We start from the raw sequence: 20,821 nt of genomic DNA, 5'->3' as shown, positions 1-20,821 counted from the left end.
GCTTTTTACTTTTGTGTGGGAAGGAAAAATTAAACTCTAATTTCTGAGCGCTGCTGAGCAGACCAAGGAAAAGAAACTGAAACCAGGCTCAGGCTGCCCGGTTGCTCAGTGCCTGAAGGCACGCTCCGGCACAGGTCCTCCTGCCAAAGGATTTCGCAGGTTTTGCAGGGGCAGCAGAGGTGCCTGGGAGCCACAAAACTGCCAGGGCCGACAGGTCCTGCTGCTGGAGGCCGGAGGAGTGTTGGCTTCTGCAGCGGAGCAGCGCTGGGCAGCAAGTTCCTTGCTGCATCGCAGCAGATAAGCATTTGCAGAACTGGAAGAGCACACGTGCCCTCTCTTCCCATCCATCTATCTGTCTCTCTAGACAAGGAGCGACCAGCACAGAGACCGGACAGATTCGACCCGTTTCTCTTCATGTTGTGTGGCAGCTGACTGCAGCCCTGCGCTGCCTGAGGTCGTGCTGTGGAAGCTGCTCCGTGTGCCCAGAGAGGAGCTCAGCGAGACAGCGGCAGGAGGGGGCTCAGGTAATCCCCTGCTCGGGGATGCTGGGAGGAACAAGAGTGGGAAAAGAGAGGGGTAAGGGGGTAAAAAAGGCCGGTCATGTGTAAATAGCATGTGTATGTGAACTCGTGTGTGCGGGTGAGTGTGTGAGCACTAGTGAAGATCAGGTCAGCTTGGTCCCACTTGGATCGGGGGACGGGGTGACAGCCGCATCCCCACTTTCAACTGTTGGATCCAGCACAGTATCTTTTCTTCCAACACACTTGCCCTCCCCGCCGCTGCTGGCAGGCCCTATCCTGCATCCCTGTGCCGTCTGGGGGGGCACGTGCATTCAACAGAGGGGTGAAACACCCCACGGCCACCCCCAGCGCCGACACGGCCCCGCTCCAGCAGCCCGAGGAGCCTGTTTATGACCATTTGCTGCCTGTGTTACTGCAGCAGCTCCGAGACCGGACGGCCACAAGAAGCGATCGTGGCCGGAGGGACGTTTCCCTCCAGGCAGTGGCGGGGGGGGGGGGTTGGTCTATCTCCACCCTACCAGCCCAAAGTAGAAAAAAAGAAGGGCTTTGCTGGAGATCTGGGAGCTGCTGAATCTGGGCTCAGAAGGGAGAGAAGGGGGCTGAGCTCCAGGCCCGTCCCCCCCTCCCCGGGGGCAGCCAGAGCGGGCAGCGGGCATCCAGCTGCGGGCTGGAAGTGGCCACCACGGTTCCTCCCAACCCCCTCCACAACGGGCTGGGCTGTCGGGAAGCTCTTGGTGAGGAGGTACCGGGCCGAGGTTTGGGGGTCCCGGGGAAAGCAAAGCACCCGCCCCAACTCCCACCGGCAGCGGCCCTTTGCTGCGGTGCCCGGGAGGATGCCCGGTGGCCCGGCCCGCTCTCGGGCACCGCTGCCGCCTGCAGACGCCCAGGTCCCCGGTGGCGGAGCGGGGGGGACGGACGGACAGCGGCAGGGCGGGACCCGCCCGGGGTGGGGGGGGGGGAAGGCGGGACTGGCCGGGGCGGGGCCGGGCGGGGGGCGGCGGTGGCGGTGACGTCCCAGAAACGAAACTTGGCGGCTCGGCGGAAAAGCGAAACTTTACCGGAGGGGAGGCGGCGGCGGCGGCGGCAAGTGCCGCTTCCCCGGCTCGGTCCCCGGTCCGTCGGTGAGTTTGCGTTGCCGGGACCGGAGGGTGGCGGGCCGGGCCGGGCCGGGCGGCGGGGCTGTGCTGCGGGCTGCGGTGGGACACCGGGGGCTTGGGCTTGCACGGGGGCTCGGGCTTGCACGGGGGCTCCGGTGCGGGCGGCGCGGGAGGGCTCCCCTGCCGGGCCCCGGGCGGCACGCTGAGGGCTCCGGGCCCCGCTGCAGACCCCCGGTGAGCCCTGACCTCCCCGGTGAGCTCCGACCCTCCGGTGCGTCTGGCCATCCCCTGGGCACCCCTCTCCTCCTGTCCCCTCCCCGTACAGCCGGGACACCCCTACCCTTGGTGATCACGGTCCTCCCCGCCGTGCACCCCGGCCATACCGGTGCCCCCCCCCCCGGTGTCCGCGGGCATCCTCGCCCCCAACCCGCGGTGACCCCGGTGACCCCGCCCCCCCCCCCCCCCCGCTCAGGCTGGGAGCCGCAGACAGCCCCACCCCTTGCCCGCCAGCCCTCACCTAACGGGTCTCATTTGCATTCCTCCGCCCCTTCGCCACGCCATTGGCCTATCCACCCGGCTCGTTTGCATATCTACCCGGCAGAGGGGGGGAGCTGGCGTTTCTCCGCAGGGAACGAACCACGCTTCATTTGCATATAGGCTCCGCCCAAGGGATTAGCCCCGCCTCCGCCCCGGGCGGTGCAGGTGAGGGCGGGGGGCTGTGGCCCGAGGGTCCCGGCCCGGCCCCAACCCTCCCCCGGTGCAGCCCGGGGGGGACCGGGGGTCCCGGCACTGCCTGGCGGGAGCAGCACCCTGCAGACCTCCGGGCTGTCGGAGCCAGGGAGCGGGGCCTGCCAGTGAGGCCGCCGGAGCCCGCCTTGGCGGCGGGATATGGGGTTCGTCCCGCCTCAGGGCCCGCTGGGCCGCGCTGCCCTCGCTGTGCCCTGCCGGGGCTGGCGCCTTCCCAAAAGCCGTTGGTTTTAGAAGGTCTCCGCGCAGAGTGGAGTAGCTGGTTTTATCTGTTTATTTTTTAAAGTGTTTGTGGTTCCTCCCTGGCGCAGCTGAGGGAAGCGGCTGTTTGCTGGGGCCCGGCCGGCGAAGCCCCCGCCCCTGAGGGCCTTTTGTTTCCTGAAAATGAAACCAGAGCCGGGAGGCAGGTTATGTGACAGAGGTTCATTACTTCACATTAATATTTCTATTTCTCTCTCTGCCCCATCCTTTTCTCTCCCTCTGTGGCTCTGAAAAGCTTATCGTGGTGTATGTGGCTGGGAAACATGAAGTGCCGTGTGTGTCGCTTTGTTTCTGGGGATGATTCTCCTGGTTCTTGCAGCAAGTGTGGGGCCCAGCTGGCTCCCTTCGCCAGCACTGGGGACGAGGATTCAGGTACGAGGGTGCGATGTGGGGTGAGCTTGGGGACGATGTGGGGGGGCTGGCATGCCCTGGGGCTGCACGGTGACCAGTGGCTGCAGGTGTCCACTGGTTCTTGTGTTAGCCCCAGTGCTTGTGTAGGTCTGGGCTGCTCTGCTCTGGCCAGGTCATTACATGCTGCTCCTGTCTCAAGTTTCCCATGCATTACTGGCCAGAGAGGGAGTTTTCCTCGCTTTGCAGTGACTGGCAGGGGACAGAGAGAGAAGCTTGCTGACACCTCCTACGCACATTCTCCACACTCAGATCTGCGGTGTTTAACTAGTTTCTCAATGAACTAGTGCCGCTTTTATGGAATGCTGTATTACAAAGAGCGGTCTAGTCCCTCTTGAACCAGAATTTCCTATCTTCAGCTTATTGTTAGGTTTAGAATTCACTCCCTGAATTTCTGCTTGATAACATGCTAATTCTGCCTATGCGAACAGTAACAGAATCAAGTACACAATTAATGCAGTTGCACTGCGGGAAATATTTCCTAATCCTTTATTTGCTTAAAGAGAATGAACTGGGCCACCAGAACTGCTTTTGGTTTGTTGATATGAAGAAGTAGGATCCTAAAAGAATACACTAAATCAGAATCAGCCTGCTGTAGTCTCGACAAGATCAATTCTTAGCACATCCCTCTGCAATCCAGAATGGCAAGGGAGCAAACCCAGGATCTCCAGCTCTTAAATGCTGGAGAAACATCCAAAGAATCTGTTCTGGTGGTGCAAAAGCTTTGTACCTGCTTCTGGCAATGATTAAAGGTGGAAGGAGTTGTAGTGCTTTACCAATACGCTTTCTGGGGGACCAGGGAGTTCCACCAAGTAAATGTGTGCAGGTCAAGCCCTGTCAACAGTCACTGAGGAGCAGGAAGAGCTCACGGAAGAGTTTAAACTCTTCAGATAATGGCATGATAGTAAATTGGATGTGAAACAATATTGCAAAGGGTGCCTGCTTGAGGTACAAAACAACCAGCTGTCATTAAGCATGGTGCAGCCTTTGGGTTGTAATACTCAAAGGGGCTGTGAGCTACCTTCACTGTGATTTTTGTGCTCCTGCTCCCAAAAAATACTGAGAGGAAATCAATGTCTCTTGGTGTTGATTGATCTCCACTCAAAGAGGTTAAAAGCTTTTGCTCTCAAAATTGGGTTAGAGGCAGTGCTGAAGAGCCTGTGAAACAGGTCTGCAGAAGGTAGAGATCTATTCTGATGCCTGGCTTGGATCTGAGCTGCCTTTTCACAGGTTTTAAGGGCTGGATGAAATTGTTGAAGATAAAAAGGGAGTTTCCCATGACTTCCTGGGCACAGCACTCAGCTGCCTGGTAGAATTCACACGGCCAGTCCAGAAGGCTGTGAAAGGTGACGAGTGCCCATGTATTGTCACTGCATGTCTTGAGGGTCCTTGAGCATTTTGACAGGCAGTTGTGGTTCCCCATGCCTGCTGCTTTGTCCAGTAGCATGTTAGCTGAAGGTAGGATAGGGATAGATCAATACCTCAGTACAATGGTTTCTTATCTTAATTATTCTGCTACTGACGGCATGGGCCTTGGAGAGGGAAGGAGGCTGTGCTAGGGAGGATGGTGTCTTTGCTAGTGGTAGCTGTTGAGCAGGGAACAGCAAAGCAACTCCTCTGTGTTCAATTGATACATTTAGTCAGTGCATATTCTGCTTGCTTGCCACCAGCTGAGAACTGTTTTCTTTCTTACTGTTTAGTTTAACAATGAACTTTGCCTCATTGCAGAAAGAAGAGAGGTGAAGCTCGCTCCAGTCCCTGATACAGGAGCGGAGCCTGGAGAACAGGTGAGGGGAGAAGGTGCTGATGGCCCTTCTTCCACCACTGAAATAACGGAGGAGGAGGGATCACTGATGGAGAATGCAAGACCTCTGATCAATACTTCAGAGATCACATCTGAATGCACTTCAGGTGGGCCTCCTTCCTCTACTGAAAAACAGGAGGAGGAGGAGGAGGAAGAAGGAGCATTGCTGCTGGAGGGTGTGACAGCTCCAAGTGATAGCTCAAAGACCACACCTCAGTGCATGGCTGGTGATTCTCCCAAGAAGTCACGGAAGAGGGTAAGGCTCTTTGTCAGTGCTGAAGAGCAGTGGCAGCTGGTAACTTGTTGCGCTCTCTTTTGTAAAGCAATGAGGCTGGGCTGCGTCAGCACGAATCCCTTTGGCCTGCATCTGGATGCTGCTGCCTGTGTTCCTAGGCAAAGTGTAGATGCATTTGCTTATGTTAAGCGTTGCGTATGCAGACAGCTGATGTGCCGAGTGGTACAGCTCCCCCTAACAGTACCTTTGCTGCATTGAGGGAAACGGTACAGAATTCAGCTTAGTAATTGGTGTGATCTTGTTAGTGAGCATCATGCTCAGTGCTGCTCCATGTTCCTGCTGAGAAAGTCTTGAATATTAAAACTACAGCATTCTCAAGAGGAACTTGCATTTCACCTACTATAGAAGACGGTAGCTGGTCTTGTCCCTTCTCTTCCTGATTGTTCTCCATTAAGCCAGTGTAGCAGGAAGATGTTGGTACTGGCTGCAGTAGAGGAGGTGACAAAGAATTTCTGTTTGACAATGAATAAACAGACATTGTGTTGCTCCTTTTTTTTTTTTTTTTTTAAATAGAAAAAGAAGAAGAATAAAGGAAAGAAGGGTCCTTCCAGCTCTGGGGAGCAGGACTCTCTGCCTCCTCTAAGCACAGCACCAGCTCAAATGACAGAATTGCTTGATACCTGTGTTATTCCACAAGAAATCCAGACCCTGGGCAGTGAAGTAGCCCAGGCGGGTGCTGATGTACTTGCTGGTGACAGTGGAGGAGCACGTGAAAGCGATGGGGCATTGGGTCACTTGGGAAAGGAAGCTGGAAGTCTGGAAGTGGTTGTGGAAGGCAGTCACAGCAGTGTGGATGTGACGACCTCACCAAAGCAGAGCAGCACGGATAATGTGGCTGCCCCTCCTCCTCCAAGCTCTGCGGCCCCAAAGGAGAAGGTGAGGGGTGAAAGTACCACAGTGTGTGGAGAAACGGTCAGGCGTAACGTGGAAGGGGGCAGTTGTTCCCCAGGTGCTGGCCAGCTTCCAGAAACCAGAGCAGATTCCCAGTCCTCAGGCAGCAGTAAGAAACTGGCCTCAACAGGGGAGAGAGGGAGTGTTTCCTCTGGCTTGTCCCCTGGTACGGGAGCGCCTAAAAGTAAGCCTGCAACTCCTCGTGCTGAAGATCGAAGTCAAGGTGCAAAGACTCCACCTGTGGTCAAAAGCTCGCAGGCTGGGAAGGATAAACAAGATGCCAGGCAGAAAGTGAGCTGTTTGACTTCCAAGGTAAGCGTGTTAGTGAATGAAGGCTCTGGTGGGTATTTGGTTGAGCAGGGCAAAGTTTCGCTTTCTGATTCTTCCGTGCTCACAGTAAAGCTGAAGACCATGAGGCTGGGGATATGGGGATGCATTGGTTTTGTGTGGCAAGGTTTTGGTAGCAGGGGGGGTTAGAGGGGTGGCTTCTGTAAGAAGCTGCTGGAAGCTTCCCCTGTGTTCGAGAGAGAACGAGCCCATACCAGCCGGCTCTAAGATGGACCCGCCGCTGGCCAAGGCCGAGCCAATCAGTGATAGTGGTAACGCCTCTGTGATAACATTTTTAAGAAGGAAAAAAAAGTTGGGATGTGGAAAACAGCCTCTGGAGAGAGGAGTGAGAACATGTAAGAGAAACCAGCCTGCGGACACCAAGGTCAGTGAAGAAGGAGGGGGAGGAGATGCTCCAGGCGCTGGAGCGAAGATTCCCCTGCAGCCTGTGGTGAAGACCCTGGTGAGGCAGGCTGTCCCCCTGCAGTCCAGGGAGGTCCACGGTGGGGCAGATATCCACCTGCAGCCCATGGAGGACCCCACGCCGGAGCAGGTGGGTTCCTGAAGGAGGCTGTGACCCCGTGGGAACCCCGCGCTGAAGCAGGCTCCTGGCAAGACCTGCGGATCTGTGGAGAGAGGATCCCACGGACCAGGTTTTCTGGCAGGACTTGTGACCCCGTGGGGGACCCACGCTGGAGCAGTGTGCTCCTGAAGGACTGCACACCATGGAAAGGACCCATGCTGGAGCAGTTTGTGGAGAACTGCAGCCCACGTTGGAGAAGTTTGTGGAGGACTGTCTCCTGTGGGTGGGACCCCACGCTGGAGCAGGGGAAGAGTGTGATGAGCCCTCACCCTGAGGAGGATTAGCGGCAGAAAATAACGTGTGATGACCGTAAACCCCATCCCCGTCCCCCTTGTGCCGCTGGGGGGGCTTGGTGGAGAAATCCGGGAGTGAAGTTGTGCCTGGGAAGAAGGGAGGGGTGGAGGGAAAGTGTTCTGAGATTTGGTTTTATTTCTCATTACCTTACTCTGGCTGATTTGTAATAAATTGAGCTAATTTTCCCCAAGCTGAGTCTGTTTTGCCCGTGACGGTAATTAGTGAATGATCTCTCTTGTCCTTATCTCGACCCGCAAGCTTTTTGTTATATTTTTCTCTCCCCTGTCCAGTTGAGGATGGGGGAGTGATAGAACGGCTTTGGTGGGCATCTGGCATCCAGCCAGGGTCAACCCATCACAGGGGAGAAAGCAGGGAACACTACAAAGTGTTTATTTTTTGCGTTGTTCTCTCCTGTGTGTTAGTTCTAGCACAGTGCTCTCACTGAGTGGTTGCTCGTTTACCTCCAGGAGTTGTGAACTTGTCTCTTCTGCAGCCAGCTCTTCTAGTGAGCTCTGTTGGGTCTTCTCTGACGAGGAGATCTTTGTGCTTTGTAGGTGTCTGCGCTCCACTCACCGACAGGCCTGTTAAGCTGTAAATTACTGTTGGTTATCTTTCATTTTCTTTATGCCCCATCTTCTGGGGACCTGCGGCTTATTGACCTGATTTCTTGCCAAAGTGTTTGGTTTGGATTCCTCCTGCAATCACGCGCTGTTTTTTGTAACGAGTAGCTTCCCTCAGTGAGGGATTAGTATCGCCAGCAGTGTGAAGCTCGCTGGTATGCTGTGATTTCTGGGTATCCCCACCCGTCTGAAGAGATGTTGGATATTTCTGTGGATGTTGTAGTTCCAGGGTCTCCTGTTTAATTGGGCATTGTCTGGCTTCCTATTGCAGAATGAAGTAACAAAAGAGGAAAAGATGACCCCAAGTGAGAAAATGCATGAAGTAACTGAGAAGACTAGTCAGACCAAAGGACTTGGGGTTGCTTTGATCAATACTTCAGAGATCACATCTGAATGCACTTCAGGTGGGCCTCCTTCCTCTACTGAAAAACAGGAGGAGGAGAAGGAGGAAGAGGGAGCATTGCTGCCGGAGGGTGTGACAGCTCCAAGTGATAGCTCAAAGACCACACCTCAGTGCATGGCTGGTGATTCTCCCAAGAAGTCACGGAAGAGGGTAAGGCTCTTTGTCAGTGCTGAAGAGCAGTGGCAGCTGGTAACTTGTTGCGCTCTCTTTTGTAAAGCAATGAGGCTGGGCTGCGTCGGCACGAATCCCTTTGGCCTGCATCTGGATGCTGCTGCCTGTGTTCCTAGGCAAAGTGTAGATGCATTTGCTTATGTTAAGCGTTGCGTATGCAGACAGCTGATGTGCCGAGTGGTACAGCTCCCCCTAACAGTACCTTTGCTGCATTGAGGGAAACGGTACAGAATTCAGCTTAGTAATTGGTGTGATCTTGTTAGTGAGCATCATGCTCAGTGCTGCTCCATGTTCCTGCTGAGAAAGTCTTGAATATTAAAACTACAGCATTCTCAAGAGGAACTTGCATTTCACCTACTATAGAAGACGGTAGCTGGTCTTGTCCCTTCTCTTCCTGATTGTTCTCCATTAAGCCAGTGTAGCAGGAAGATGTTGGTACTGGCTGCAGTAGAGGAGGTGACAAAGAATTTCTGTTTGACAATGAATAAACAGACATTGTGTTGCTCCTTTTTTTTTTTTAAATAGGAAAAGAAGAAGAATAAAGGAAAGAAGGGTCCTTCCAGCTCTGGGGAGCAGGACTCTCTGCCTCCTCTAAGCACAGCACCAGCTCAAATGACAGAATTGCTTGATACCTGTGTTATTCCACAAGAAATCCAGACCCTGGGCAGTGAAGTAGCCCAGGCGGGTGCTGATGTACTTGCTGGTGACAGTGGAGGAGCACGTGAAAGCGATGGGGCATTGGGTCACTTGGGAAAGGAAGCTGGAAGTCTGGAAGTGGTTGTGGAAGGCAGTCACAGCAGTGTGGATGTGACGACCTCACCAAAGCAGAGCAGCACGGATAATGTGGCTGCCCCTCCTCCTCCAAGCTCTGCGGCCCCAAAGGAGAAGGTGAGGGGTGAAAGTACCACAGTGTGTGGAGAAACGGTCAGGCGTAACGTGGAAGGGGGCAGTTGTTCCCCAGGTGCTGGCCAGCTTCCAGAAACCAGAGCAGATTCCCAGTCCTCAGGCAGCAGTAAGAAACTGGCCTCAACAGGGGAGAGAGGGAGTGTTTCCTCTGGCTTGTCCCCTGGTACGGGAGCGCCTAAAAGTAAGCCTGCAACTCCTCGTGCTGAAGATCGAAGTCAAGGTGCAAAGACTCCACCTGTGGTCAAAAGCTCGCAGGCTGGGAAGGATAAACAAGATGCCAGGCAGAAAGTGAGCTGTTTGACTTCCAAGGTAAGCGTGTTAGTGAATGAAGGCTCTGGTGGGTATTTGGTTGAGCAGGGCAAAGTTTCGCTTTCTGATTCTTCCGTGCTCACAGTAAAGCTGAAGACCATGAGGCTGGGGATATGGGGAGAAAGCAGGGAACACTACAAAGTGTTTATTTTTTGCGTTGTTCTCTCCTGTGTGTTAGTTCTAGCACAGTGCTCTCACTGAGTGGTTGCTCGTTTACCTCCAGGAGTTGTGAACTTGTCTCTTCTGCAGCCAGCTCTTCTAGTGAGCTCTGTTGGGTCTTCTCTGACGAGATCTTTGTGCTTTGTAGGTGTCTGCGCTCCACTCACCGACAGGCCTGTTAAGCTGTAAATTACTGTTGGTTATCTTTCATTTTCTTTATGCCCCATCTTCTGGGGACCTGCGGCTTATTGACCTGATTTCTTGCCAAAGTGTTTGGTTTGGATTCCTCCTGCAATCACGCGCTGTTTTTTGTAACGAGTAGCTTCCCTCAGTGAGGGATTAGTATCGCCAGCAGTGTGAAGCTCGCTGGTATGCTGTGATTTCTGGGTATCCCCACCCGTCTGAAGAGATGTTGGATATTTCTGTGGATGTTGTAGTTCCAGGGTCTCCTGTTTAATTGGGCATTGTCTGGCTTCCTATTGCAGAATGAAGTAACAAAAGAGGAAAAGACGACCCCAAGTGAGAAAATGCATGAAGTAACTGAGAAGGCAAGTCAGGCCAAAGGACCTGAAGTTGCTAGAAAAGATGGTGCTTCAACTGTAGCAGGCAGTTGCAAGGAGAAAAAGCAACGAAGGAACCAGAAACCTGTTGATAAGGTTAAAGAAAGGTGAGAACACCACTGCTGCTTCCCAGTATTCTTCACTTACAGGATTTGGTGCGAGGAGGACTAGAGGACTCCAGACTGAGGCAGGGGATTGAAGTACTAAGATTAGGTCTGCATGTGTCTTGGGTATGTGGAAATAGAATTGCCTCAAAACTGAGGTGAACTACTGCTCATGCAAAATGGGAGTTGCAGCACAGGTCATGTACTGGGTAATGTGGTACACCTGGTACTTGAACCTTTTTGGTTATCTGAGGAATAAAAAAAAGAGATTGCACTTTTATTTTTTACTTTTAAGAGCAACATGTGCTTCACACATGTAACTCTTTAGATTAATAGTGTGCAGAGCTGTTTTGATTTTTATAACTTGTTTTGTTTAATGTGTATGAGCTGGAAGAGGGATAAAGCACAGGCATTTCATGTGACTGCTGGGTGAGGAATTCCTGTTGGCTTACCAATGCAGTGACCCAGATGCAGGTGGCCAGAGCATTTCATGCTGTCTTTATGAACCCATTTTTCCTTTTTTCACTAGGCTTTACACTAGGCCTGCTATGTAGCATCAGTTTAAGTGAACTGCTGACAGAGCTTATGGGTCTTGCAATCCAGTAAGCTGGTGGCTCAAATCTCATTTGTTTATAATGATTTGTGCAATTAAAAAAAAAGTAAAAAATTAGATTTCTTTCTATTTTCTTTCTAATTCTTGTAGTTCTGTGAGCCGAAGTGATGGTGTTACAGTATATTTCCATGCAGTATTATCCAAAGACTTCAAACTAAACCCTGAGACCCATAAAGTGTTCATCAGGGCTGAAGGCATTTCTCCCTATGTAGACTGGAAGGACAACATTTGTGAGCTGAACTGCACCAAGTAAGTACCCTCTTGAGTCACACAGAGGCCCAGGAGTGTTTTGGCTCTGGAGAACAAAATGCAATGTGGCACTTCATTTAATACAGAAGACTGTAGCAGTATGTCCATAGGTGGGTATTGCTACAAAGAGTTTTCATAGTGGAGATAACTATTCTAAAACTGTCATCATGAGAGAATAATCACCATTCCTATTAAAAATGGAGTGATGCATGGAAAAGGAAGTATATAGATCAGCTGACATGCCCTTTGCTTCTCTTTGCTCTGTTTTGTGTTTCCTAGGTATCTAGGAGAACATGGATACCTCATTGAAGGCACTGTAACTCTTGCAAAAGAACATATAAATAAATGCATTCCTTACAAATATTGGGTTACCTGTGGTGAAGGGGATTATGAATTTATTTACAAGAATTCAGTATCAAGTATTTATGTGAATCGCTGCTTACTTATAAGAGGCAACATTCTCAGCAATGGAGGTGAGCTTTTCTGACTGGATCTGCATATTGGGACAATCCATGTGTTTTTGGTGGGATGATCTCTAACTTCATATGGACTAGCATTATTAGCAGCCAGCACTGTCTGAAGTTGGAAACTTAATGGGTCAGCGGGGGTATTTCTGTGGACAGCTGAAAGTGAAGTTATGCTTAAATGTGTGTATGTTTCTCAAATTACTGTTTTTCTGTGTTCTTGTCTGTGGTTATTCTAGAATGGCATCAGTATGATGATATTGTGTGCGCAAAGCCTTCTGTAATGAGAAACTTATGGAAGATGATTTCTCGCAATAAAAACAAAGAAGTGGTGGAAGGGAAGATAATAGCTGCAAATATTATGTTAGAAAATATCTTCAGCATTCTTGGAACCTGGAGTCCCAACAACCTGAGAAACTTCGTCTGCCAGCTGAACCAGTTTTATGTTGTTACAGTAGAACCATATGTATTTGATGGCGGGGCAGTGCTATGGACAGAGTTAAACTTTGGCGTACAGCAGGTAATCTGTTTTCTTTTAACAGGTACTAGTAAACAGGCATTCAGTTATTAAACACAGAACTTTTAATTTTGCTGTTGACCTTGTTGGGTTAATTTTGCTTTTCCATTCAAAAAGTTCAGGTGTGACAGACTCCGCAGGGATCCTTTCGGGGTGACTGCCACTGTCTGCCTTGGGAACTTCAGTCACACCTTTGCAATTAGGTGCTGTTCTGAATATCCCATATTGGTCAACAGCAGAGCTGTGATGTGGTGACTTCTTGAGTGGGTTTTGTGTCTGGATATTCATTTCCTAAGCCTGGCCCTTTAGTTTTGCTGCCAGTCACTCTGTCACCAACTTACCTGCACTTGTCTTTGATTCTAAACCTGCCTTTTTTTTTTTCCTGAGATAAGCTTGTCCTGGTCCAGTTCTAAGCAGTGATGCAGACAGGGCTTCTGGAGTCCTAAATTTCTTACCTGGCATAATTATGAATTATGGCAGAAATGTCATGTCTTTTTGGGGGCTTCAGACCAGTGTTAGGGCTTTGTGCAGCCTCCCTCCTCCTGGTGACGCAGGAAAGGCCACAAGATGGCATACCCACCCAGCTCAGCAGAGCCCACGGGTGTTTCATGTCACTGCCAGTTTTCAGAAGGGCGATTTTGGTATCGCCAAGCACTACAGTGCTATGGACCCCCTAGGCATCGTTTTAGAGTAGCTGCTGGGGGGTGTGGGTAAGAACAGAAATTTCTCTCCCTGTGCTGAGTCCCAGCCAAGCCTGAGTCCACTGGGAAGTTGGAGTGTGCTGGTGGTGTGTAATGGTGACATAAAGCAGTGCTGGGTGTACAACTGCTCAGCAAACCGGTTCCCTTTGAGATCTACCTCGGTCCCTTGACGCTCCTCAGCTCTGCTGGGTGTGGGAAGGTGCAGCAGTAACTGAGTGGTGGGAGCTGATAGCACAGAGAGGGGCACCAAACCATCACAGGTACTGGGGTACTACACCAGATGTTCTGGTGGTGGTCAGTACCACGTGTGCTTATGTCTTGGTACCACCATGGTGCTGTGGGGTGTATAGGGCTATCAAGTGTCCTCACTGTAACTGGTAGAAGAAAATGACTTCAGAATAAAAAGACTTGTTGGGGAACTAATGCTGTGGTTGGTTTGTTTCTTCCTTTCTTTATCCTAGGTGAATGATTTGCTGCTAAACTACATAATGAAAATAGCTCTTCCTTTCCTTGCACCAGAAGATGCAAAAGCATTGCAAGAGCACCTAGTAATAAAAAGTAAAGTAGCTCTGGGGCTCACCATTCTCATAGTAGTTGATATGCTCAAGCTTCCAGCACTTAAAAGCCATCTGGCTGACCTGTGTAGCCTCTTGTGCTTGGATAAAGTGTCCAAACAAGCCATACTGGATGACATGCATGCTATCACGACGGCTTTTGAAGCAGTTATTGGGTATGTATGTTACTAGAGCACTTATAAGGTAACTAACTGGGCTGGTTTTCCTGCAGGCATCACACCCTGTCATAAAACAATAATGAATTCAACTCTCTAGTGTTAGAGAATCAGAAAAAAATCAGATTTGAAGGGATCTTTGGAGGTCTCTGTTCCAACCTCCTGCTCAAAGCAGGGCTAATGTCCAGGCAATGTTGCAGCTGAGTTCTGAAAAACTTCAGGGATGAAGATTGTGCAACCTCTTTGGGGTGCTCTTACAGTCACATACTTTTCTTGATGTGAAAAATATTTTCCTTTTGTCCAAACAGGACTCCCCTTATTGCAACTTGTCACTGTTGTGAGAGTAGTAGATTTGAGTTAAAACTATTTTTTTCTTTATATGTAAAAATCTTATTTGTTACCCTTTTCTGTCAAGCAGTTCCTAGCTTCTTACCTGTTCGCTATTCATACTTACAAACTCCAGCAATCAGGATCATCATGTGTTTACTCATTTAAATTTAAATGCCATATTTTGATTCTTCTTGCCCCCTCCGAAGTGCATCATTACATGTCTTTTGTTGATTTTTCTTTGGAGTGCCTGCTTATTAGACTTATCTAACTGCTTATCTGGCACTTGAATTTCTAGTTCTTCACTTGCACAGCTGCAGCTATTAAATTTCCTTTTGGAGGCCTTTGTAGTACTTCTGCTCAACCAAGGAGGCCAATAATTGTCCCCAGAATGCCTGGCTCTGTGCATCTGTGTCACTTGATCCCTGACTGGGGGATGTTCACGTGGAAACTGTAGATAAAATACTGGCACTTCTTAGTGCTGTATTAGTAGGGTTTGTGCAGGGAGATTCAAGTAAGATTACAGCTTTGAGTCTTAAACTTTTACCATATATATACTCTTCAATGAAGATAAGATTCAGCTAAAATAATTGCCAGAAGTTATTTGAAGGTACATAATGAAATTATGAGATGAAGCCTTAGCCTGCCAAGGACATTCTTGAATCCTGTAAAAAGCTATTTTTTTTTACGCTGTGTTTGTTTTGGTTGTTTTTTAGTTTGAAGGTTCACCTGACAAACTTGTGCCAGAGATGCATTGATGAGCAAGTAGACCAGTGGGTGTGGATTCTTCCTCTTCTGCATTTCGTTGCTGCTCCTATGCAGCATGACCACTTGCCGATGGAAGAAGATACCTGGGCAGGGCTGGAAGGGCTTCCATTTGCTGAAACAAGGAAGAATCAAGATACGTGAGTTTTCCCGAATTACTAGTTATATCCAGTGCCTTGACGCTGTGTAGTTGGTGGTGATCACCTTACTTCATCTGTTTTTTTCTCTCCCTTGTTTTTAAAAAATAAGAAACGTAGCATGTTAATGGTGGGTATTTGGGATATATGAATACAGACATATTGGTTGCTCAGAAATTATGGTGTATAGCAAAGCTGTGCAGTCTATTACCTTTCAGACGCAAACAACCCTTAATTCTGCAAGCTGTGGAGCAGCTTGTGTGGTTGGTGATGCCTGGCGTGAGTTAAAGCAGCTCATGATATGCGTTGTGCAGAATCTAAGCAAGACCTGGAGTTTATTTTCCTTGAGTGCTTCTGCTCAGTAGTTTGACACTGCTGCTGCGATCATTGGGTCTTGGGGTCTTCTACTGATCTTCAGCTGTAAATGAAAAAAGCACTGGAGCGAGAATGAGTCCTCTGTGGGCTGAACAAGCTCTTAGCCTTTTGTACCTTGAAAACCTGAAGATTTTGGTTTGTCTTTTCTCCAGGGGGACCCTACTGCAACTAATGAAAGAGAAGAAATACTTGATGGAATTGGATAAGACTCTGGTCAAGTCCTGGATCAGTGTGCTGCCCCTGGAGGGCCTGGCTGAATTTATAAAAGAGTTCTCCAGTGACTTGTTAGTTACTCTTCAAGGTGTTTCTTACAGATTAGAGAATGTTGACCTTCTGCGGAACAGTCCTAAGGTTTGTCTCTTGGCAGTTTTACCCAGCTGTTGTGGTTTAACCCCAGCCAGCAACTAAGCACCATGCAGCTTCTTGCTCACTCCTCCCTGTTCCCAGCAGGATGGGGAGGAGAACCAGGAAAAAAGTGAAACTCATGGGTTGAGACAAGAATGGTTTAATAACTAAAATAAAATATAATAATAATTTTAGTGAAAAGGAATATAACAAAGAGAGAAATAAAACCCAAGAAGAAGAAAGTGATGCACAATGCAGTTGCTCACCACCCGCTGACTGATGCCCAAGCAGTGATTCACCCCTCTTGGCCAACTCCCCTCAATTTATATACTGAGCATGACGTCCTATGGTATGGAATATCCCTTTGGCTAGTTTGGGTCAGCTGTCCTGGCCATGCTTCCTCAGCTTCTTGTGCACCTGCTTGCTGGCAGAGCATGGGAAATTGAAAAATCCTTAACTTATCCTAAGTGCTACTTAACAACAACAAAACCATCAGTGTGTTATCAGCATTATTCTCACACTAAATCCAAACCACACTGTACCAGCTACTAGGAAGAAAATTAACTCTATCCCAGCCAAAACGAGGACACCAACTGAGGCATAAACACTGAAACTGGGCTGTAGTATGCCTTTTAGCAGAACTGACTGTCACTGAAGGGAATGTCGCTGGTAGCAGGTCAGAGCACAAATAGCTTAATTTAGCTAAAAGCAAAAATAGTTGCTCTGAAGAAGGAGACTCCTAAGAAGAGATGAGAGGGTGTATCTGTAGCAAAAAATGTTGCCATTGATGAGAGAAGGGTCTGCGTATCTGAATTTGCTCTTAGTTACTGATGGTAAATATTTTAATCCGGAGATCCTCAGATGGCTGCCTGAAACTGTTTTTTGCACAGCTTTGGGGGGTTTGGGCAAGGCGCTGCTGGTTTGAGAGATTTTCCTGCCTGTTGTGAAAACACTTGTATTTGTGTGAGGACACCAGGAACTGGACGTTGCAACTAATGGTAATAAATTTGAAACCCCTACATTTTAAGAAGTGCAGGTTTTGTTTGTAAAAATAATAGCCACCTATATGTGAACTCTGACATCCAGTAAATAATTTTTGCAATTTTATAGAGTATTTATAATAGAGTTGGAGAAGGCATGGAAGAATACTGAATACCCTCTTTCACAGCATCCCCTCAACTAATGAGAAACCAGTGTGTGAAATGCCTTCCACAGTTTAATATTTCTATCTTTTCGTTCTTAGCTAGTAGAGAGTCTTCTAAAGACATTGCTGTGTACCTTGGATGAGAAACAGGACAGGTAACTGAAGTGCACTTTTATGAGAGCATAGTCCTTTTTATTTACACGATGCCTGCAGGGTGGGGTTATGCTCGTAGCTTGAATGTGTGCATTGAAATCTGTGTGAATAAAAGAATCCTGTATTGCTATCCCTCTGTCAGATAGCAACACTTTTTAAAAATACATCTGGGGGGGGGGGGTGGTTAGTTGCCACACTGTATTGAAATTGGTGGGGTGGTGTGTGTTTTGCTCCCCCCCCCAGCAGAAAATAAATTCTTCTTTATTCCTGACTTTCAGAGCTCTGGAAGCTTCTTCTTGGCAGTCCTGCTTGACTTGTTGCCTCAAGCTGCACAAGAGGGTCTGCAAGTACGTGAAGCGGGGGGAGTGGTTCATGATTCCTGCCACTTCTGCCATGATGATTTCGAAGGTTGCCAAACTTCAGCCTACAGCGGTGAGTAGCAAGGAACCATTCATGGGCTGATATGAGCAAGTTATCTAGAAGTACTACAAAAATGGTACAACAGACTGGTTTTAGATTGTATCCATTCTCAATTTGGAAAACCTCTAATACTCTAACCGAGATTGTGGTACTTTCAAAAAGTTGTGAAATCATTTAATGATTTTGACTCTTCTTATTGAAAACAAGGTTAAATGCCTAGGTTGGCTGTTGTGGGTTTTGTGTTATGTCTGTTGTTGTTGTGTTTTTTTTTTTTTTTTTTTCTCCCCTCACTTAAACATATGTAGTCTTGACTTCCTGGAATAAGTGTTCTTAAGCACAAACTATTTGTGAGCATTACATTTTCCCAGCCTCCCTCTATCCTTTATTCAAGTAGTGGTGGGTCTCTGTTGCTGGACATGTTTGTGCTTTGGATGCATTTAGGCCTTCTTTTTTAGAAATATTTATTTAAATCACTTGTACATTCCCCTCCTGCTTGAACTGTTCTTTTTTTTTTTTTTTTCCTTCTCCTGTGTGTGCAGCAGGTTCCAAGAGATGCTGTGCAGGAAGTTCCAGTGGTAGAAATATTCACTGAAGCTATGAGACACGTTCAAACCTGGTTCAGAAATGCTTTAAACGACAAGTTATTGAAAGAACACCCGGAGCATGTGACGTTCTCTTTTTGTTGGGAACTCTGGGTTTGTATCTTCTAATAGTATGAATAAAAAGTGTTTTACCATAGCTTAACCATATAGTCTTGAGTCTAACGGGAACTGTAGCTGCTGTGGCTGGGTAAGGAATGAGATGGGGACAGGCAGTACAGACTACAAGCTGAGAAGCTGCGTTGTTTTAAACACTATTGGGCTGAAAAGCAAAGGGCTATAATTGGTGCTGCTCAGCTCACCTTATTTCTCCTTTTTCTCACTGTTCCAAGAGGCATTGCTGTGATGAGGAGCTGCCCCTTGGCGTTCAGCTGAAGCTGTTGTCTTGCTCACCCTGTATGTTCTACTGGCTGTCCCTCAGGCCTTCCAGCAGGCAAAGCACAGAGCAGCTCCTTACAGTCTGACTCACTCTGCTCCCAGTCCTCCCTGAGACAGTGTCCAGCATCAAAGTGGAAGTGGTTCATCCAAATGTGTCCTTTAGCAACTGGGACATTTTGACACTGTTTGGGCTTAGAAGCTGCCATTTGCAGCTCTGGGACTGCTCTTTTTTCTTCTGGATGGAAACATCTGAAAGGACTGCAGACTGTCTGAGGAGTGTGAGGCCTCTCCTCAGCATAGTTCTAATTTTCTTATTTGAATGTTAAATCTCAGTACTTAGTGTTTTGGGTTTGTTTGCTTCTCAACTGCAGGCCTGGGATGAATTTGTGAAGATCAGCTTTCTAGATGAACAGTTCACTGAGAGGTGGAAGAAAACTTTGCTTGCAGATCTGGAGAGAAGAATTCAGGAGGTAGGGTGGACTACAGTCAGTCACTGCATGCTGGTGGGCCAAGTTCAGAGCAGATAGACAGTCTTCTGCTGTGCTTACAGAATAGCTTCTAGAGCCTGAATGGACAAGCGAAAATGCTGTGGCTTTGGTCATAAAAATTGCCATTGCTGTTATAAACCATGTTATAGATGCTCAAAAATTGGACATGAAAATGTACCATGCTGTATTCTTGATGTCAGAGACTCCAGTAGCCTGCTAGCCTGGCTGCAGTGCTGGTCTGTTTCTAGCAGTGGCTGACACCCTAATGCTTTAAAGGAAATTGTACATTTCAAGCAATTACCATCCATGTAGTTTTAAGAAACAGTGGGTGTAAAGTAAGCACCCAAGGATTTAGAGGGAAAAAAAAAGTTGGCACTTGTCTCTTTTCATAGTGCAGAAACTGTGTTGTCCAGGCTCCCAAATGCATGCTGTGTAGGTCCCTTCTAAACTGAACTTGTATATCTCCTTTCTACATGAGTTGCAAAATTCGTTAAGCCGTTGATTTTCATGGTGTAATCAGGAAACAAATATTTCCTGGTGGAAGCTTGGCTTGCAGAGATGCATATTAAGTAATCAAACATTTTTGATGGAAACAATCTAAAAGATTTTCCAAGCATTTATTTGTGTTCCATCTCTCTTCCAGGCCCTGATAAATGGGCTGATGCTTGGCTCCACTAGGAAACTTAAATTTTTCGACTTAATTCCTTTTATTGTCTTAATAGCAACACTCCTTCATGCTTTCAGAAGAAACACTTTGGAAACTTTTAAGTTGATAAGAAATCTCCCTTTTGCCCTCTAGGAGCCTCCAGTTAACCAAATCTTAGTCTACTGCTGTCAGCACTCCCAATTTGCACAACTTGACTCTTCCCTTGTCTGCTGTTTCAGTAATTGTGCCACAGAGGCTGTAACTGCAGCTTGCCAGGTATTGTATTTTCCTTCAAGGTAGGAAAAGAAGTCAAATTTCCTGTTGCATAGAAATCCTTTTGCATAGTACAGGGATGTGCATTGTGGTGGAAGGAGAATTGCACATTCAGTCTCTTATTGCTTGAGTTGCTGTGGATTGTTAAAGTTTGTTAAACCAACAAAAAAAAAATTGACAAGAAATCGGGAAATGAGGATCCACTTATAAAGCATCCATGAAAAATACTTGTAATGCTTTTGCCATCATGATTTCTGGTGTCATTCGTGTCATATGGCTTTTTTGGAATATGCCTCGGGACTGGAGGTGTGACTTCTTGACATCAGTGCCTGATCCCAAGACAAAGATAGATGCAGTGTAATCTAAAACACTGATGCATTCTTCCCTTCTTCTCTGTCTTATATGCCTTGTGCAGACTCAGAGCAATCTTCTTGAGAAGTTGTCTTCCTACAACACGGGCCGATTCAGCCAGCTTGTATCAACTATCATTGTGAAGTCGTGGCCCGTTAAGAATGGGCAGCCTGAGGATGATTTTGATGAGGTTTTGCGCCATGTGCTTACGTGGCCTGACATCAAACATATCTTCAGCTTTAATGGTATGTCTGTTAGTTGTATTTATAGGAGTCTACGAAAAGCGGTTCGCTGCCTTGCTGTTCCCACTTTGCAGAGCAGCAAACAAATATATAAAAATTGTCCTGCTCTTGTTTCATTCCCCACCTCAAAGCTCAAGGTATTCAGCCTGGTTTTGGAGAGGAAAGGCTAAGGAAGAGGGAGCTAGTATTCCTCTTATGATAATCCACTGCAGCCACTTCAGGATTTGTACTGGACTGCTGAACCTGTAGATCAAGTGGATTTGTAGAACATAACTTCCTTCTCAGAGAAGTTCTAATAAGTTGTTGCTACACAAAAATGCAAAAGTGTTTGTCATGTGAATGGATCAAAATGACTTGTTTCCTCCACAGGTTTTGGGTATGGGCTCTCCATGGGAAGGTGTCTGAATTGCTCTCCTGAGATCCTGGCTGTTTCTGTTCAGCAAA

At 48.1% G+C, this 20,821-nt stretch overlaps 1 protein-coding gene across 5 annotated transcripts in view; it reads left to right on the top strand.

The window, feature by feature from the left end:
• Positions 1–103: 103 nt before the first annotated feature.
• Positions 104–20,821, top strand: part of RNF213 (ring finger protein 213) — a 58,442-nt gene continuing 37,724 nt past the window's right edge. The window contains exons 1-19 of one of the 5 annotated variants that reach the window (XM_069799453.1): positions 104–524; positions 2,862–2,998; positions 4,763–5,094; positions 5,647–6,336; positions 8,120–8,401; positions 8,948–9,637; positions 10,282–10,463; positions 11,164–11,322; positions 11,602–11,795; positions 12,026–12,306; positions 13,466–13,734; positions 14,778–14,966; positions 15,491–15,689; positions 16,927–16,982; positions 17,259–17,412; positions 17,940–18,095; positions 18,749–18,847; positions 19,665–19,787; positions 20,200–20,380. In XM_069799453.1, the coding sequence (XP_069655554.1) occupies positions 2,875–2,998; positions 4,763–5,094; positions 5,647–6,336; positions 8,120–8,401; positions 8,948–9,637; positions 10,282–10,463; positions 11,164–11,322; positions 11,602–11,795; positions 12,026–12,306; positions 13,466–13,734; positions 14,778–14,966; positions 15,491–15,689; positions 16,927–16,982; positions 17,259–17,412; positions 17,940–18,095; positions 18,749–18,847; positions 19,665–19,787; positions 20,200–20,380 (4,360 nt within the window). In that variant the 5' untranslated portion in view covers positions 104–524; positions 2,862–2,874. Of the gene's footprint in view, positions 525–1,520; positions 1,643–2,343; positions 2,512–2,861; positions 2,999–4,762; positions 5,095–5,646; positions 6,337–8,119; positions 8,402–8,947; positions 9,638–10,281; positions 10,464–11,163; positions 11,323–11,601; positions 11,796–12,025; positions 12,307–13,465; positions 13,735–14,777; positions 14,967–15,490; positions 15,690–16,926; positions 16,983–17,258; positions 17,413–17,939; positions 18,096–18,748; positions 18,848–19,664; positions 19,788–20,199; positions 20,381–20,821 lie in introns of those variants that run through there. The other 4 variants (XM_069799452.1, XR_011327309.1, XM_069799451.1 and 1 more) reach the window with 4 other exon arrangements.

Source organism: Haliaeetus albicilla, chromosome 12 (assembly GCF_947461875.1).
Source record: "Haliaeetus albicilla chromosome 12, bHalAlb1.1, whole genome shotgun sequence".
In the NCBI taxonomy this organism is placed as follows: domain Eukaryota; kingdom Metazoa; phylum Chordata; class Aves; order Accipitriformes; family Accipitridae; genus Haliaeetus; species Haliaeetus albicilla.
The sequence above is the reverse complement of the archived record's forward strand: the minus strand, read 5'-3'. Positions and strand labels throughout refer to the sequence as shown.